Below are 19,201 nucleotides of genomic sequence, written 5' to 3' on the forward strand. Positions count from 1 at the left end.
GTCTGTTTTTACAGCTAGCTGGTTAAGTTTTCTCCTGATACGTCAGACTTCTGTTTTGATTAGGCAGGGCTTCTTTTAACTACGATAAGTGTCTGACTGATTGCAGAGGCCCTCAGTACTCAGTCGTAGCTCATGCCTTGGTTGACCCAGGGGGACGCGAGTGTTGGATTGTGTAGGCAGAAGGCTTGGAAGAAACTGGGACAGCTCTTGGTCCACCTCGTGCAACTAACTTGGTAAAAGTTGTGAGGATGGCACCTGCTTTGTTTTCACAGTGAGTACTTGCCTGACTGCGCAAGGATGTTGGGTAGTGGCACAGAGCAAACCAAGCAGGGGTTTTCATGCCTCTCTCTTACTGCACGACAGGTAGGGCTAGCAGAGATCCAGGAAAGCTGTACCACCTGGTTGGTCCTGTGCTTGTGAATTAAATGTTGATGTGTACGTACCAGAGCGTCCCTGCTTTGTCATGGTCTTTCATCTTTACCACTAAGGGGAAATTTTACTGGGTTCTGACAATGTGTTAGGATTGAGATACAGGTGTCAGTCTTGCATCCTTCCTTTCTCTGTTTGTCTACAGCCCGACCCACCAACTTCAAACAAGTGGCAGCTCGACAACTGGCTTACCAAGGTGAACCCACCAACAGTGCCAGCAGAGAGCCCCAGAGAAACTGCCCACACGGATGGACGTGAGGAGGACAGGGAGCCAGGACAGCAGATCGACAGCGACTCCTCCCAGGAGCACGCAGAGCCGAGCGAGCCTCATCACAAGAGCTCTGCCCGAGCAGCCAGGGCTTCTCAGGATGCTCACCTTCCGACCAAACGCAACTGCCAGAAGTCTCCTGCATGCGCTGAGGAGCCCTCGCAGAGGCAGACTGTTGGTATCAAAAGGCCCAGCAAGCCTCCAGCGCACGAGGGGCCCAAGGGGGGCCTGAAGGTGGAGAGCGAACCTGGTCCTTACGAGGTTAGAGACCAGTCTTCCAGAGACAAGCCAAAAGTAAAAACGAAAGGGAGGCCAAAATCCAGCGACCGAAAAGAACTGAAACCCAGTCTGCAAGAGCCCCCCGAGGGCAGAAAGCACAAGAGCTCCCATCAGGCCAGCGCCAAAGCCCTGCTGGACCCCAAGCCCCCGCGGGACGTTGTGCTGGGCAGTACCCAGGAGCACCTCGCTCTCAGCCCAATCCCTCAGGGCCAGGGCACGACTCCCACCAGGACTAGCGGCCACAGGCCTGCTGCTGTGCTCAGAGAGGACTTCCACAAGGAGAAGCTTCCCTTGTCTGTCAGGGAGAAGAAGTTGCTGTCGCCAGTGAGGGACGTGCACGTCCCTCGCAGCCTCATGGTTAAAATCGATCTCCCGCTGCTGTCGAGAGTTCCCCAGCTCCCCGGGAAGGGCGGTCACCAGAAGAGAGCGGAGGCAAAGGAGTTCCCTGGTGCAAGGGGGCAGGATGTGGAGAGGAAAGCCACGGACACTCCTGACAAGTCCTTCAAAAAGAGGAAGGTGAGAGGTGGAGGTGAAGGTGGGTTTGTGCAAGGACCGCAGTGATGTGTAGGGAGTGTGGAGCTGTTTGAAAATCCCCTGCTTGGAGTTTCTTTTTGCTTCATAGGATCAGACTGGGCTCGTTGTCCTCCTCATGCCACAGTGTTTCCAAACTTTTAAAGGGAAAATGTGTCAAAAACTATTCACAGATGTTTCTTATTGGTCAAAAATCCACTGCTGAGCAAATGAAAAGCCCTGCAAGCTGTCTAACAAATGCTTTGGTGTTTTCAAAGAATTCTTGCTATTATATCTTGCTTGCAGCCTCAGTCCGAGTAGCGTGGCCTTTTCCTGTCTAGAGTTGTGGGTTTCTGGGAAACAATTGTGATGGCTGGCTTACGCAGAGAGGGAACAAATTCTGCGGCTGTGAACTCTGATTTCCAGGGGTGATGCCAGCAGCTCCATGCCTTTTGCTTTTCCCTAAATGCAGACTTTGAACTAAACCACTGATAATAACAACCACCACTAACCCCTCCTGTGCATCTCAGTGCTTGGATGAATACATCAAAAAAGCCTCTGATTTCTCCTGGAGCTGCTGTGGCACTGGTGGAGATGCTGATGCTCACAAGAGGCACATCTCCAGTAAGGGGCTTTCCAGGGATCCCTTTGCAGAGTCCTGCAGCAGGAATAGTTAACCCGTGCGCCTGCTGGAGCCATGCTCTGGAGGCTCTGAGGTGGACTAGGTGCCATGCATTACCTGTGGAACTCCATCGTGCTGAGGTTAACCTGCATGTGCCCCAGGAGACAGATGCAAAGTCCTGGGATGCTTTGGGCTAGCACCAGGCACTCCATGGGTAATGCTGGCTGAAGGGCGAGCTCCTTTTGTTTTGCATTTCCTTGTCTTATAATGAATTACTCTGAAGGTTTGCTGTTCAAGTGAGACAATAATTTGGTATTGCATGCTTTGCATCATAAGATTTGTGGAGTGTGCTTAAAAAGTGCCATTTATTATCCATCTGCCTCAGTGGTTCCTGCTGTTCAGTGTATAGGCAGCAAATTTAATTGACACTTCAAAATTTCATGCTATACTTGATTCCTGCTCATAAAACATCTTGACTACATCCCTGTGTAGTCTAGGTCTCCAATGAATGCTTTTTTTTCCATCCCTTAGAGAAAACAAACAAATAAACAAACAAAAAAAAAAACTGTCACAAAACACGAGGAGAAGAAAACCAACGCCCAGAACAGATCATAAAATGCTTCAGCTATAGAAGTACATTTGTTTCAGACTGTTGGCAAGGAGAGATTTAGGCAGTTCATCCCCTCCACTACAAAATAATTATTCTAACCAGCTGAAGTAGATAAAATGTCACGTTAGGGTACTTGTCATTGAGCCTGAAATCAACCGTGCTCTGGTTTTCCACTTTGTCAGTTCCAATCGCTTTTCGTTTTTTAACATGAAGCCATCAAATGTAGCTGTGTTGGTCTGTACTGAACATGAACTTCCTAAATCTGAGTGATTTTTGTTTTGTTTTGTTTTTGTTAGAGGGAAATGGAGAAGGAGATTGATAGGAAGAAAATGAAATCAGACAAAGAAACAAAATCATTGCAGTCTTCAACTAACAAAGACTCCACTAAACAGAAGTGAGTATACAGCAATGGGATAGCAAAAAATGAACCTTTCTTTTAAAACTTAAAGCAAGGAACTGTACCTTTTATTCTTCTTATGAGTTTGTTTAACATAATGTGCTTTCTGAAATTTTATCTGCTGCGAATTTGTCTGTACATCCTGACACCAGCCATGTGGCTGTAAGAGTGTAATTTATTTGCCTCGTTATTTGTTGCAGATGTGCAATTATACTTGCTGTCATTGATCTTCCTCTCCTTTTATAATGCAGAGCGTTCATGTTCTTGTTACTCAAGCACAAGGTGACGTTGTAGTGCCTGTTTTCCATTCTTGTATTATACTGCTGTAAAACCATTGAATGTGGTGGCATTTGTCCTGATTTCTAGCAGCTGGAAGGGTTTTGAATCCAGGGTTTGTACCTCCCCTTTTCTCAGAGCAAACAAGCACCTCTTTTAGCCATGTGGTGGCCTTCAGAGCAGGAAGAATTGGATCCTTTTTTGTGGGGAGAAAGCTCCGGTGTCAGGTCAGGGATGCAGGTTAACTGGGCTGGAGGTTGGGAAGGAGGTTGGGGCTGCTGCTCTGCTCCCTGTAAAAGGCCCTCCCTGGAGGATTGCGCTGCACCAGGTGGCACAGTGAAGAAGGGAGAGCTGAGCAAGCTGCTCAACTTCACACTTCTCACTGCATTTCGTTTTGTTTCTTCCTCTGCTGACTTTGCAGCCGGAGGGTTGGCATTCACTGCTCTAGACGCTTTGTGCTTTCTTGGAAACTGAGGAGCTGAAGGAAAACAAAGTAAAAAGGGGTAGTTGCAAAACGAGGTTTAGTGCTGTTGCGTGCTGCCTATAACTGCTGGAGTTCCCTGGTAATCCTAACCCCAGATGATCAGAAATTTTCCACGGAATTATTAAGTATGATCAGCTCTGCCATTTAAAAGCACAGCACTTTAAGGCTCTGTCCCTCATATCCTCCCAACCTGTATGTGTTGTCTAGTTTAGCTGGCAAGTCCCGAAGGAACAACTCAGTTTAATTCTGTCGCAGCATGCACAGGATCAAGTGTCAGGGCGAGTATCCCTGCCTGTAAAAGATACCTTCTACCGTAACAGGGAGAGAGAGGCAGCGCTGTGCCTCGCTTGCCATGTTGGGTGATGTGTCCCAGGGATTTTACTCGCTGTAATTACCTCTCCCCCTTTTTCAGTGAAAAGATGCTGTGTTGGAGAGGTGTCGTTTTGGCAACATTCTGACATTCTGGTTGCAAGTCTTTCCTCCAAGGACAAGCCCTGGGGCTGATTCCTGCTTCAGAAGCAACTTGCTTGTGCATTGTTGACAGCTGAACATGTGGGATCTAATGCACTGTGAAGTCCCTGAGGTTTCATTTTGCTTTTGCAGGATTCTTTGTTAACAAGTCAGTTCACATTTCCAGAGAAATTTGAACAGAATTGGTACACAATGTATTTAACTTTTCTGATTGTTTTTTTCTGTTAAAAAAAAATCCCTATATTATATAGACATTGTATTCATGCCAATTGCAAAATTAATTTCCCATCTCTAGAGCACCAAAAGCATCATTTGAGACCCAGAAGAAAGATCTCCTGCTACCCCCACCACTGCCACCCATGTCTCCCGCACATTCTGCACCAAAGTCAACGAAAATGGCCCAGAAGAGACCCAGGAGTGAGAACGGCCAGCTGCCTGCCACAGAAAACAACACTGCCAGGGACTCAAGCAGCCACAAGGATCCTTTGTCTGCCAAGCACAAGAAGGTGGAGAGAAAGCACTCTGAACAGGTGAAGGGCAACAAAGTAGGTATCTGTTACTGCTGGCGTATCCTGCGACCCGTGGGTGCTGTGTGATTCTCTTTAGAAACCTTCCTTTAGGATATGAAATGAAAAGAAGGGTAAGCCAGCCACTAGAGAAAGCTCTTTGAAGCATATTTGCCTCTTCAGTGGCTATCTGTGACCCTATCTTGCTAGCCCTAATGCCCGTGCTGTGGTATCTCTGGTCGTTTTCCGTCTTCTATTTTATTTTAATCTTACTTGTGAAACACAATGAGAAGTCGTGACCATGTAAAAGTGAAAGGCAAGAGAATCGTGTTTATGCCAGGAACTGGTTCTGACTGTAGGCAACTGCGAGTGTGATACAATAGGTGTGAAAACAAGTGTGTTTACAATAGGAAAAAAAAAGTTCATTCTTGAAAATGAGCAACCTGTGGTTTTAACTGTAACTTTCACCATGAGCTTTCGTAGTTTGCTTACAAAATCGTTGTTAATAATTCTTGCAGCTGAATCTTTGCACTATCGGGTTATAAAATTCAATTATATTGCCATTTACAAGTGCCTGGATGTGTGTGGTCTGGGACTTCGATGTGTGTGCACATTAATGGAGACTGTCTGTGCTGTATTAGCTGGCTTCTAACTGCTTTCTTTTTCCTGATGTTGTAGATAGCAATGCAGAGTCAGCAACTGCTGTGTGGTTAAACTAGGAGTAAGTGTGAATGGGTAGTACTAGTTCCTACCTTTTCTGGTGACCGTGAAAAATGTGCTCCTAGTGTCCTTGCTGCCCCCTTAGCCGTTGTGCAAGGAAACCTGCTACCTAATTTCTGCATGCTCAGGGAAAATCTGAATGATATTAACCCCCCTCACCAGCAGTCTAGCGAGAAGCCAAGTTTTCATTTCCAGTATTGGAGTGGGGACTGGGAAGAAAGAAGAAAGGGGGGAGCCTGGAGAAGTATACTATGTCTCAGACAAATAAACATTTTTCTCTTTAAATTTAGGAAAGCCATGTTTTGGAACAGTTTTAGATGGATGTTTCTAACCAGCTTTATCTCGCTCTGTGATTTTTCAGGGATCTGCAGGGGATGTCACGAATCCTTTCCCAGTGCCTTCTTTGCCAAATGGTACCTCCAAGCCAAGGAGACCTCAAGTCAAGTTTGAAAAGTAAGTGTTTGTTTTGTGCTCCTCATCTGTTCTTTCTGAAGACACTGGGCTTCTGCTGCATATTGAGCACTGCTTTTGTGAGAGAGAGAAAGGTACAGGACCTGCCCCGTCCTTCTCACCTCTGGGACTTCTCCACCCACCACAAAGCAAACCTCCCTCCTCTCACCAGCTCTTGTTTTGAGGGAGCTGGTGTAGACACAGGTACTTCTCAACTCCAAGACAATCACCCTCTGCAAGGCCATGTCTCTTGTGCCTGTCTGCAAGGGATGGGTGCTGGTTTGTCTGATTCCTGACAGGTGGCAGACTTGTCTGTGACAAGGTGCTGTGCAGGAGACTGATGTCTCTGAGAAGATGTGATTCCTTTCTGGCTCCTTGTGTTAGTGCTCAGGTGGCTCCGTGCCATTTGCGCAGTGAACAGATTATTCCTGCACTCAGAGTCGTGCCTGGTCCTGCTTTATCATCAGTCAGGAGACTGGGACCTGCAGCAGCCTTGGTGACCCCATCCCTTGTAAGAAGCTACCTGGAACGCAAGTTCTTGTGCTCTGAGATGAGTGCACCATGTTGCAAGGTGTGCTGTATGCTTCAGACAAAATATGGGGGTGTTGTGATGGAGAAATGACAGGCAGTCACATGCCTACTATTTTTACTTGGAAGTGAAGAAGTAAGCTTGTACTCACAAAAGACTAACTTCCTATTTTTTTAACGTCCAAATGTAACTTTTAAATATTACCTGTTTTTCTATCATATCCTTAAATAGTCTTAAAAGAAATCAACTTCTTTTCATACCATTTTGTTTGTGCATTCAGCAGCTGTGTATTTACAAACAGGCAGATAACATTGATTTAGTGATTATCAGAACTCTAACGTGCGTTCGGTAACAGTACCAGCCTGTACTGGAGTCACAGCATCCTCGAGATAAGGTGAAATCAATACTTACACTACCCTTTTTTTCTTGTGTCTGCTCTCCTCTGTCTGCCCCCAATTCAGACAGCATTCGATGGAATATCACATAGAAGAGGCCAAGAGGCTGAAGCACAAAGCTGATGCAATGGTAAGCCTGGGCCCTCTGCTAGAAACATCCAGCGGCTCTTGCACGGGGATCTGATAGCTGCAGGCACGTGATCAGGCTGTGCTGGCTCATGGCACTTCCACCTAACGGAGTATGCGCTTAGTCATGTGTGGAGAGGCTGCTTTCATTTGCCTAATTTTCAGGCACTTCCCTGTGTGTAAACACACTCAGAGATTATGCCCGGGGAATAGGAATCGAAATGGGCTTGGAGGTTAGCAGGCCTCCTTGCTTTGCAGAGCTCTCACTCTGTCTTGGGAATATGGCCCAGAGAGTTGGTTTTACAGCAGTTCTCTCTGAGATATCAGGACACTGATGAAAATTGTGTTGCTGGTGAACAAGACTTGAAAGTGGCTGGCTGTCTCAGATGCGTGCAGTTTAACAGTGTGCATGATTAAACTATGGGTTTTTTTGCTAGATATGGCTCAGTCAGGTAATGTACATTTGCCACTTGCCGTTCCCCTGTGAAAATAAAGTGGGGAAAGTAATAGAGTGGGAAAACCCCACCGGCCTCGCACAAGGCCTGCCCTCACTGCTGGCCAAGAGTATCTAAAGAATGTGAAGAAAATAAATTAGCAGAAAACCACTTGGGGCAGAGCATAAGGTGGAGACCCGGGTAGCGAGAGCACACAGGGCTGATGACTAGGACTATGTTAGGGACCCTGAGGAGAACCCTTTCGTTATCACCTGGAGGTTTGACATGATTTTTTTGTTTAATTTCTTCAAATACTGCCTATTTAGGGAGAGAAAATGAATCCAGGTAGAGAGAAATAGTATTTGCTGTAGTCTGAAAATGGGATCTTTCTCCCAACAGACCGACAAGACTGGAAAGGCCTTTCAGTACCTTGATGCTGCCCTTTCCTTCATTGAGTATGGGATTGCCATGGAATCAGATGCATCAGCACCAAAATCTGCTTACAGCATATTTGCCGACACGATAGATCTCATCAAGTAAGTGGTTTTGGAACCGTGACGGTTAGGCAGTATGTTTGGAGGAGAGTGGTTGGTTGTGTCATTTGTTTGCAACTAGGATGGCTCTGGGTGCCCGTGAAGCTGACTGAGACAGCTGCCAGTTATTTTTTGTAGTAGGCTTCAAGCTTACTTTTTAAAATGTCATTACTCTATGGTTTTGACAGACTGTATTTCCGCGATGCTGTTGTTGTTTTGCTTTCAAAAAGGAGTTGTGCCTTTTTTTTTTTTTTAATTTTCCAAAAAGAAATAATTCCACCAAGATGTCTATCCTGGCCAGAAGCACTGGAATTAATATTTCACCCTCAGTTCAGGGGGACCCTAGGTCTGCGGTGGTCCCCTGGGGAGGCACTTTTTTGTACACTTGCGCATGTTGCCCATTAATCAGTCTAAGAGGAGAGGAGGTCCTGTGAGGGGCTGCATCTGTTCCCACTATGTCTGAAAATGCCTTGTGTCACCCAAAGTTGTCTGCCCAAAATCATAGCAAGCAGTCAGTGCCAGCACCAAGGATTCAGGTCAAGTTTCCTGGTTTTTGGAGCATTGTTTAAGGTGGTGGTATGTGCTAGTTTTTTGTGAACAGTGGGACTTCAGAGCCTTGATGACTGACATGATTGTTATTTTTGTTTCCTTAGATTCATAATGACATTAAAACCCTTTACGGACACCTCAGCATCTTCACATGAAAAAATCTTTGCTGTGTTATGGTGCGTAATGTTTTCTCTGTGACTTCATAGTCTGGTTTTAGATCTGGGACAGTGAAAGCCCTGTTGCTGTCAGGTGCAAAGGAATGAGTGAAATGTGAATCAGAGTTCTGCAAGGGAAAAAGCAATACAAAAGCCTGAGCAAACCGGAACATCTCTGAAGTGAGCCAGGATACCTAAAGGGACCATATGTGGAAGGCACAAGCTCTAAAATTGGGTCTGCCGGTAACTTGAGAGTGCGTAAGGACTTTCACCTCAGGTGGAAGAATGTGATGTGCCTGCCCACGTTTTGGCCACGTTGAACAGAGCTGAGGTGCTGCTGGACAGGGGCACGTTCAGCCCTTGGCATCCGTAAGAGGCTGGGCACCTTTAAAATGTGAAATGTGGCCCTTCCTCTTTTTCTTTTTCTTTTTTTTTTTTCTGTTGTGTGATTTTTTTTTTCACTGAGTCTGCATTTCTGAGATGAACAGGACAGGAGAGATCCTGAGGTCTCTTGAATTTGCAGAGAGGCTGATGGGTGCCTGCTCCCATCCCACATGGTGGATTGCTGGTGAGCCAGCAGCAGTGGGCACAGGTACTGACTCTTGGGTTTCTTTCTGTTCACAGCATGCGCTGCCAGTCCCTCCTGCACATGGCAATGTTTCGTTACAAAAAGGACACTGCAATAAAGTATTCCAGGATCCTGAATGACCACTTCAAGGTAGGGCACACGTGTTGCCAAGCTGCCAGTTGAACGGCTGTAGCTGTTACTGGTGTGGGCCAACAAAACTAACAAGAGCTCTCTTCCTTGCTGCAGAGTTCTTCCAGAGTAACACAAGCACCTTCTCCATGTGTTGCAAGGTAAGATGTGGAAAAGAAACACATTTTCTGACTTCTGATTTATTGAACATCTTGTCATTCTGCATTTGCTGCAGAGTTCTTGTATATGTAGCAGCAAAAGTAAAAGGAAAGCTGTCATATAAGAGTGTTTGACCCAAAGCCCAGCACACTGGGCCTGCTTTTTAGCAGCGCTAGAGTTTTACTGTGTTTTGCAGTAATGGTGTGTGGCAAATAGATGCTCAGCTCTATATGTGTGGTTGAGAGGCTTGTTTGGTCTGAAATTCCAGTTGTTCTTCTGCCACCTTGTGCAGTACAGCTGCCCAGTATGTAAATGGTCTCCCAGGAGCAGTGGTGGAGGCTGTACAAGTAACTTATAACTGGATTGGGTGAAGCAGTGGGAAGCAATGATGGGGTGAAGCCAGCAGGCAGCTGAGCTGGCCACATTGAGCTTCTCCAGGTCTGCAAGTGAAGGACAATCTGCCAGGAAGCTCCAGTCTCCATAAGCTGGGGACAACATAAGCATGCCTGAAGTCATTGGGTAAAAACACTTGGATTACCTGGTGAAGGCTTCCACAAATAGGTGTGGATTTTGGGAAGTGGATGGGTGATGCTTTTGGATGTCTGAGAGTGCTTGGAGTGGGGAATCACTTGAAAAACCTTGGCCTTGCACCTGAGGGATAATTATGTCCTCTCTAGCTGAACACATCTCAGTTTTCAACACTCACTCCATAGCACAGGCCCAAATGACATGGGCTAGCTCCTGGTATGAGCATTGTGGTAAGACATTTATTGCTGAAGGTAACATTGATGGTGGTGTTTCTTTCTCCTGCAGAAGCACAGGCATGCCTTCTCCTCTTTCTCCAATGCCCTCTCCTGCTGGATCCGTGAGTTCTCAGCCAGGATCAAACGCTAGCAATTGTGGTGGCAACAGCATTAGCTCTTCGGTCACCATCCCTTATAATATCCCAAGCATCACCTCTTCATATGTCAACATCACTTCCTATATCCTCTATGCGTATGACATTTGGGAACAGGCTGATGCACTGGCCAGGAAGAATAAGGGTAAGGTTTTTTCCCTTTGGCTTTTCTGTCTTGCACATCGTGTTTATCTGCATGTGCCTGCTTAAATCCTAATGCTCTGCATAGCAAAGACCATACCCACAGATCAAAGCCTCAAATATGTGGAAATAGACATCTGTGCTGGATTGGCTGGTTTTAGGCAGAGGTGCTTGCTGGCAGTGCGTTGGTGAGCATTCCAAATTAAAAGTGCTTCTCAGTAGCCTCAGAAGTCTAACAGCCTAAGGGGTGAGAGCATTGAGCACAGAAAACCAGGCAACAGGCAAATTGCTTCACAGTAGCAGAAGAAGCCAACTTTCAAACAGGTCTGTGCCCAGTGGCCTGGTGTTTCATTTTGTTTGTCAGCCTCCCAGGTATTCCTGATTTGCACATGGCAAGGCTGGTTTCCTGCTGTAAGAGAGCAGGCGAGCAGCACTTCAATGGGAGCCCTTGGGCACATGACTGGCATTTGCCAGTAGCATTTCCTAAGTCCTCTGCTACTTTTTTACCTTAGAGATTTATTGTTTAAAATAGTGTTTCGTTGTCCCCCAAGCAGCTGTGGGTAAGCAACAGCCCCAGAGCAGGCACGGTTCAGTCTGTGACCAGCCAGCCCACGTGGTGTTCGCAGTGCCATTGGTCATAGAACACCAAGGTTTGTCAGCTACTGTGAATGAAGGACCTGCAAAAGAAAATGAGAAGGATGTGCCTGGCCTAAATTACTGGAAGGCTGTAAAAATACTTGTGCTAGTCAGGCAGTTGCTGAAAATCAAAAGGCTTTTGCAAGTCAGTGTTGAATAAAGTAACTCCAGTTGTTGGCTGTCCGCTGAGCAGATGTGTGCAGTTCACTGAAGGCATGTGCTGGTGAGCCAGAGCGCGTGAGTCACAGAAGAAAACCCACAGGAGAGCAGGCAGAGCATGCACCAAGCAAGATGAAAGTCAACCCCTTGTCTAGGCTGCTGCTTCAGTGCAGGGGAATGACGGCTGGGGTGTTAAATACTGGCTGGGGTGTTAAATACTCCCGAGGGCGAGGATCCATGCAGAGCAGTGAATAGTCGTGTAGGCTTGGCACTTGTTTTGGTGGAGACGTTGGAGGCCTGTCTGGCTGAGGAGCTGTGAGGTCTCCGTGCTCTGAGGATGGAGGACAGCAGGGACCAGGCTGATGACAGCTGTTTGTGCTTCCAGGCAGCACTCAGAAAAACACTCAAATTTGGCTTCTTAACCCTGGGGGATGTGTGTGGCAGGGACTGAGCTACAAACACCCAGACTCCTGCTCACCTGCCATGGAGTGTCCATGTCCTTCCAATGCCAGCACGTGGGGAGGCACTTCAAGTGTGTGTCTGTGTGTGTGTGATCCTTGCATGCGCCCTGCATCACGTGCTTGTTGTGCTGGTGAAAGCTCTGATCTTTGTGCATTAACAAGGTCTTCTGTGAGACCTGAGGACTGCTGCTGTCCCACCTCGCTGCCCCCAGCCTGGCTGTGCCTCCTGTGTGAAACCAACCAATTGTTTTCTCTCTGTCTCTCTCTCTCCTCCTTGTCTAGAGTTTTTTGCTGAGCTCAGCGCAGCGGTGTGCCCTCTGGCACTGAACAGTAGCATGACCGAACTGGTACACTACAGTAGACAGGGTTTACAGTGGCTGAGACTGGAGACAAATACGCCTTAACTGGTGCTCAAGGTGGTTAAGTACCTTGAACTCTTTTGCACTTTGGAAGCCTCAGAAACAGTCTGGCTTGCTGAATCATGGGATACAAAGCACCTGCAAGGGAAAATAAATCAGAGTGGAAGGGATCTGGTTACACTGGAAAAAAAAATGAACTTTGTTTTTAGGGTAACATTTTGCTGCCTTGAAAAAGAAGAGACATAGGAGGGCCCCAGCGTTGATGTCGCCTTCCTTTAAAACAACAAAGTGCAATGAATTGTCTGAATGGCTCAATGTATTGATGGTCTATAAACATTTCTATTACGAATAACCAGCAGGACAATAATCACACGTGAAGAAGTGCCGACAAGAAGGAAATCTGCCTCCAGAGGTGAGTTATTATGCAACATGCCACAGTCTGCAGCAGCAGCGTGCCCAGAAGAGATGTCAGAGAAGTGTTTTTGCAAGCACGGATGCAGCCCATCACACCACGTTGGTTCTCGGATGGCGAGTGGCATCCTCATCAGCACCCAGCAGCATTATGTTACAGCAGAGACAGCAGAGATCTGCCTCGCCTGCTTCCCAGCCTCACCTGCGTGCACTCGCCAGCCAGCTCCTGTGCTGAGAGTCGGGTGAGGCCCTGCCGTCGGTGCTGCACCTTCACTTCTGGAGTCACCGCTGCTGCGGCCCTCTTCCTCGCCCTACGCTCGCCCACGCGCCCGCCCCTAACGCCGTGCTGCTCGCCGTCTCGCGCGGTTTCAGCCACGTCAGCCGAACGTGGTCGAGGTGGTGAAATCGCCAGGTGTGGCTGCAAACAGCTCAGCGTCCGGGTGCGGTGGGTGGTTTCGGTGGGTGGGGGCGCGCGGCCGTCCTGGGGCCCTGTGGGTGAGCGAGGAGGGGCTGCTTGTGCAACGCGGGGCAAATCCTGCACGTGGGCATCGGCCCGCAACCCGCGCGGCTCTCGGCGAGTGTCTGAGAGCAGGGGCTGGTGCCCGAGTCGTGCATCCTTTGTGTGGGAGGTGATTGATGTGCTCTTCCTCAGCCAAAGCCCCAGGGTGGGCCCAGGGACTTGGAAATCTGTCTTCAGGGGATCACGGAAGGGAATCACAAGGTGTTTGCAAGCCTTTTCTCCTTGTCAGGAGCTGCACAGTTGAAATTGCGATTTTGCAAGTGGCAATAAGAGCGAAGGCGGTGTCTGCGGCATTTGTGCGTTCAGTAGGAAGACAGCCTTCTGCACCCAAAGATTTCCTGTTGCATGACAGCAGCATCCTGCCATCCTCATGTCTAATAGTGTGCCTTAGCCCTCTGGTCCCCTCTCGCATCCCTCGCCCTGCCGCTGACGCAGCTGCAGGAGCGGCAAAGAGGAGGACGATGTCCCCAAATCATTGTGCTTACAGGAAGGAACGCATCTCCAGTGAAGTAGTTCCCTAATTACCAGGATGGAGGAACGGGTCTGCACGCCTGCAGCAGCACCTCCTTTGTAAAATAACCTGCTGGTGGTTTGGAGGCTCACAGAAGCCAGCAGCGAACACATATCAGCAAAAGGTCTGCATTTCCAGAAGTAGGTCCCGTAGAGGCGGCCCCTGCTGCGGGGCTCAGCTCCAGCTGGAGCTGGCGGGAGGGCGCCGTGCCGTGCTGTGCCGCAGGCACACCTCCCCGGGCGTCTTCCCGGACCTTGGAGTCGTCTGACGTTCACTTTATTCAAAGCCTTAGCGCATTTCAGGGAGAAGCTGGAAGGGAGAAGTGGTGGAAGGGAGGTCCGTGTCCCCTGCCCAATTTACCCCGGCGTGGGCCCGAGCGCGGAGGCGAGGCTGGGAGTCAGGGCTGCGATCTCAGGAAGAGAGGCAGGGGACAGCCAGGGCCAGCTCCTGGTGTGCACTTTGGGGTTGGTCGGCGGGCCGGCGGCCTTTTCTGACTTGGTCTTGGTGCAGAGGTAGTTTCGGGTCCACCGAAATGGACCCTCGGCTTCAGGGCGGCGGGGGGCTCTCGCCACAAAGGCCAGGGGCCGGGGGAAGCGGTGGGAAGCGGCTGCACGCCGGCTTTTTCTTTCTGTTACGGAGGAGACCGCTCGGATAGTTGTTACTTTTTAGAAAGCCATCGTATTTCAACCACGAGCCAGGTCAGAGGCCTGTGAGGGGTAAGGGAAGATGCCCGTAGTTTTCACCTGAGTCTGGTCAGGCCCTTTAAAAAGAGAAAAAAAAATGGAAAAAAAAAGAAAAAAAAAAAAAGAGAAATAGGATTTGCCATTAGAAAACAACCATGCATCCAAGGAAAAAGGAAAAACAGAGGTGATGGTTGAGTACCCGAAGGAGAGAAGGAGGGTATGGTGGCAACAAAGCATCATTTCCACACAATATTTATTTAGAAGGAATAATACATGTGTTTAAGTTGTCAAATGTTCTATTTTTAAGATGCTGTTTATTTAAGAGTTGGAAAGCCCCACTTACATGGAGACAGAGATCTCTTCTGTAACCAAAAGTCAAAGTCTGACTGCAATGTCCTTGTTTTTGTGTTGTTCTTTTGTTTTTTTTCTCCCCTCCCTCTTGGTTCCTATTGCAAACCTGTACATCTTAAACTTATTTTGGGGATGCGCATCCCTCTTGTAAATGTTTTCTGCCCTGCGTGTGGTGGAGTGTCCGAGATGGTCGATTCATTCCGACGGGGTAATAAACAATAAATGAAGTCGCCCGTTTGTTACGAGTCCTTGCCAGAGTCCTCGTGTTCTCAGCTCCTCGTGGAGAAACCAGCCCTGCGCAGGCGGGCCGGGTGCTGCCATCGTGCCATGCCCGAAGCGTGGCCTCGAGCTTCTCCTCTGGGTGTCCTGCTCCCTGCTGGCCCCTGGAGGACGTCACAGCTCCCTGGAAGAGCGGCTTCACGCCTCGATGCACTGTGGTGGTATAACCCGCGTTTCTTTCAGGTCCTTTCTGCAACGCACATTGCACCTTCGATGTTTGCTACTAATGGATTTGTTTTTTTAATACATTGTCTAAAGCATAGAGAATGCTGAAATCTGTTTCAATGCTCACTAGATACACTGCAGTTACAGATAACATATATGGAAATGTGCACATTTTTTTAGGTCGGCACAGTTTTTTGCTGCACACTGAAAATCCCAAGGGCAAAACTGATGGTGAAGTAGAAGGAAAAAACAACTAGACAGGAGGAGCTGGCGGCAAGGTGGCACTGGACTCAGTTTGCCAAAACCAGAAGAGGTTTCAAGCAGCACGGAGCCAGCTCGGCCCCCGTGAGGTTTGCCACAGTGCCAGGTGGCCATGGGGCAAGGTGTTGGTGGCCAGCAGAGCCAAACCTGGGGCTTGCAGCAGTGTTGTGCCAGCCCAGGCGTCCCGTGGCAGTAACACACCCAATTGGGGTTGGGTTTTTATTTCTGCATGTTTATTTATTGAGCCTGTGTTGACCAAACCTAATTTCGCAGCCGTGTATAATTTATTTTGAGATTTGTTACACGCTCTGGATTAGCTGTCTTTCTCTCCTTGGCTTTGCTTATATGTTTCAGAGGCAAATGTTATTTTTGGCAAACCAGCTGCACTAAGGTTGATTGCAGTTGCTCAGCTCTCTGCTGGCCTCCAGACACTGAGAGATCTCTTTGGCAGCCTGTGCTTTCTTGATGTGAATTGCACTGCTCGTAACCCCACCGCTACCCGAAAGCAGCAGTATTCCAAGGCCACCGTCAGCATTTCTCAATCTGTTTCCGTAAACTTGGTGTTCCTGAAGCAAGGGTTTTGTATGTGCTACATCTGCAGTGTGTTATCACTGGGGTTTCGTGATGGGTTTTGTCAAGGTACGAGGCTCCTGGAAGCCTTGTTGGGATTTGTCCTCTCCCACTCAGTCATGCTGAGGTTAAGCTTTTCTCTGGGTCCAACATTTCGCGTCGTAACAGCCACCCAGCTGATGGCTTCTTTCCATTCTGCTTCAGTGTCCGCGAGCTGCTCAGAGCCGTGCACCTCCTTGCTGGTTGCACGCAGGAGCTGGTGAGGGTTGTGGGGGCAAGGTTTTGGCTTTGCTTGGTTTCTCCGTGTGTCCCCAGGAAGCAGGGATCAGTCAGATGCACCCTGTGCCCGTGAAGGCTTCAGACATGGCACTTCCCAAGCAGGGTAGAGGTGTGTGGCAGTGGCAGGGTCCTCGCCATGGGCTTCATGTTTCAAGACTTACCATACGGGCTTGTGTTTTAATTCTTTTTTTTTTCACCCTACCTTGCTCAGCTTTTTAAAGCATAAATAAAACACTGCAGTTCTCAGTGAAGATGTCCTTAAATAACTGTGGTGTCCCCCCAGTGTGGGTCGTAAATGTTGTCAAGTTACCCCCAGGAAAGGAGGGGCGCTGGGGCTGCGGCGCTCAATCTGCACTCTGAGGCTTCTGTCGGTAAGAAGTCGCTGCCTTTGTAGTCCTTGAAAAAGGTGAAAATCAGATCTGATACTGCTTGGGAAACACAAACAGAAATCTCTCCAAAGAAATTGTGCCACAGATCTTCTGTCTGTCTTCTGTACAGGGGATGAATTGTGTGCGCATGTGTGTATAGTTACATAGAGAGATATATCTATATATATAATTAAAAGAAATGAATTTTGACTTGCTTGTCTTTAAATTCTTCAGATGAAGGAGATGTTGGTTCAGTCTGTACAGGCGAAATGGCAAAGAAGCCACCTGGGGGCAGGGAGGGGAGAAGGGAATTTCTTATTTTGGCGATCCCAAGCCAAGCGGTCTCGCCCTCCCTCAGCCGTGCTCTGCCCACGCATGAGCGCAGCATTTTCCTTGGCACGTGCTGGAATTTCCCAAAAAACTCAGTGGCATGGACACACCTTCACCACACTGCTACCTTTGGAGGGAAGCCATCACTGCAGGATGTTTCATGTTTGTTTTTTTTTTAACCTTTAAGTTTGAAATCCAGGTGTCCATCCTAAGGAGACAGCGATGCTGGCGCTCACCCGTAAGTACTGCTTTGGCAAAAAATTGGGGTATGCTTCCAAACTGCATCCATCGTGGTGAGGGGCAGGCACGTTTCACCAGGTCAGCTGTCCTCAGGAGCACCAGGAGCCCGGTAGGTTTGCATTTAATTTTTGCCTCCTTCCTGATACCTTCACGCAGGGTAACCTGGCGCTGCCCTGTGGCTGCTGATAGCACTGAAGAGAAGGCAGAGCCAGCCGTAATTAATTAATAATAATTAATTAATTTTAGTTCACCTCCTCTTAACAACCAGCCATCAGCAGCGGGTGGATCCCGGTCACGGCACGCAGGGGCTGCAGGTGAGACAGGGGCACAGCTCTCCTCGAGCTGAAGCAAGGCCTCAGGGCGCGGCTGGGTGCCCGGCGTGGGTTTGCGATTACTTTCTCCCAGACGTGCGGGGTTAGGTGTGCTGACTCGCACTGCTCTGTTTTCTCCTTTTTTGTTTTTCTTGGAAAATGTGTGTGTGGGAAGACAATTTGCTTATGATTCTTGGCCTGAGCTAAGCCTTACCATCAAGCAAAGACCAGAAAGCTTCTCGCTGGCTGTGTAACCAGAGCCAAGCCTTGCTGCCACTCCCAGGAACAGCTGTAACAGCATACTTGGCAGCTTAGAGCATTCCTTTTTGGGGCCTTTAGTTAAAAAAGCAGCAGAGAGGTGCTCCCGCGGGTCGCTGTCAGGCAGAGGGGCACTTCAGCGGGGCAGCCGGGCCCCTTGTGCTCGCAGCCCAGTCATGTTTCCACCGGGACACCGGCTGCAGGCAGGGACCCAAGTATCGAGTCGCCCGTTAGAAAGAGTGTTAGAAACAGCGCAGGTATTTACCCGTGTGGGATTTTTGCTCCAAGTGGTAGAGCACAGCAACCCTTGCAGACCTTTCTGACCACACAAGTCAGATGGCAGATGTCATGCAGCTGCCTGTTGGCTTGCTTTTGGTGCTGGAACAGCTCTAAAACCAAACTGTAAACCAAGGAATTGCGTTAAAAAATGTCAAGAAATGACAGCAGCACCACCAACCTTGCTGACAGAGCCAGGAAAGAATTACAATTATAAGTTTAATCTCCTGGCTGGGAGTGCTGTGTTTTCTGCCAGTTCCAGTCGAGAGAACACGCAAAGGTTCAGAAAACAAATACAGATGTGGCAGAAGCGGTCAGCAAAATGTTTAAGTGGAGCATCTGGTATAAAGCACTTAGGTTTGCAAAATAGTGCACAGCAGTGATGCTGAAAATAGTTTTAAGAGTAGGTTCTGCCTAAATAAAGATAAAAGGCCCCATTTAAAGGTGGGAATAACCTGGACTTTGCAGGCATTTGTTGTAATTAAACCTGGACAGGTGAATTGGCTGAATTTTTATGTTGATGTGAATTCTCTGGTGCAGCTCGTTACCAACTCCTGTTGGTAACAGAATCAAAATGCTGTTGAAAGGGAGAGGGGGAATGCACAAAGCCAAGGTCAGGCAGTGGGGACAGAGATTTGGGTAAGTGCACACAAAAGTTGTGAGCAACACGGTGACCTCCTACAAGTTCCAGGGACTTGGAGCCTGGTGGCCACTGGGCTTTGTGTTTCCGTATTGCCTGGGCTTGGACATGGTGGGATCAAGTGGAGGGAATGGTTTTTGAACACTCGGAGATATGTAAGCATCAAGTGCAGCACCTTCTGCAGCCTTTCGCCCACATCTGGTTGGTGTTCACATTAAGAGCTGCTGCTGAATGTTTGAGCAGGGTGTTTAAGCCAGCTGTGCTTCTGGCCTGTCTGATGGAAAGGAGATGCTTTTAGGAGAGCAGTATTTAGAAAACCACCTTTCTTCACACACGTGGCCAGGTCAGGAGCAGCTCAGAGCCTGCTCCTGCTCTGCCTTGTGCCAGTCACCACAGGGGTGACCAAACCCTTGCATGGGAGCATTTGTACAGCTCGTGGCTCTAGCACAGGTTTGTCCCCATGGACAGTGGCCTCCTGCTCAGAGCTGCACTCCG

At 48.5% G+C, this 19,201-nt stretch overlaps 1 protein-coding gene across 2 annotated transcripts in view; it reads left to right on the forward strand.

The window, feature by feature from the left end:
* Positions 1 to 13,119, forward strand: part of AFF1 (AF4/FMR2 family member 1) — a 65,273-nt gene extending 52,154 nt beyond the window's left edge. For both annotated transcript variants that reach the window (XM_032186543.1, XM_032186544.1), the window contains 11 exons: positions 575 to 1,492; positions 3,015 to 3,112; positions 4,642 to 4,891; positions 5,934 to 6,025; positions 7,013 to 7,076; positions 7,906 to 8,042; positions 8,693 to 8,764; positions 9,368 to 9,461; positions 9,558 to 9,601; positions 10,413 to 10,642; positions 12,177 to 13,119. In XM_032186543.1, the coding sequence (XP_032042434.1) occupies positions 575 to 1,492; positions 3,015 to 3,112; positions 4,642 to 4,891; positions 5,934 to 6,025; positions 7,013 to 7,076; positions 7,906 to 8,042; positions 8,693 to 8,764; positions 9,368 to 9,461; positions 9,558 to 9,601; positions 10,413 to 10,642; positions 12,177 to 12,298 (2,121 nt within the window). In that variant the 3' untranslated portion in view covers positions 12,299 to 13,119. The remainder of the gene's footprint in view (positions 1 to 574; positions 1,493 to 3,014; positions 3,113 to 4,641; positions 4,892 to 5,933; positions 6,026 to 7,012; positions 7,077 to 7,905; positions 8,043 to 8,692; positions 8,765 to 9,367; positions 9,462 to 9,557; positions 9,602 to 10,412; positions 10,643 to 12,176) is intronic.
* The last annotated feature ends 6,082 nt before the right edge of the window (positions 13,120 to 19,201 follow it).

This window comes from Aythya fuligula, chromosome 4, assembly GCF_009819795.1.
Source record: "Aythya fuligula isolate bAytFul2 chromosome 4, bAytFul2.pri, whole genome shotgun sequence".
In the NCBI taxonomy this organism is placed as follows: Eukaryota; Metazoa; Chordata; class Aves; order Anseriformes; family Anatidae; genus Aythya; species Aythya fuligula.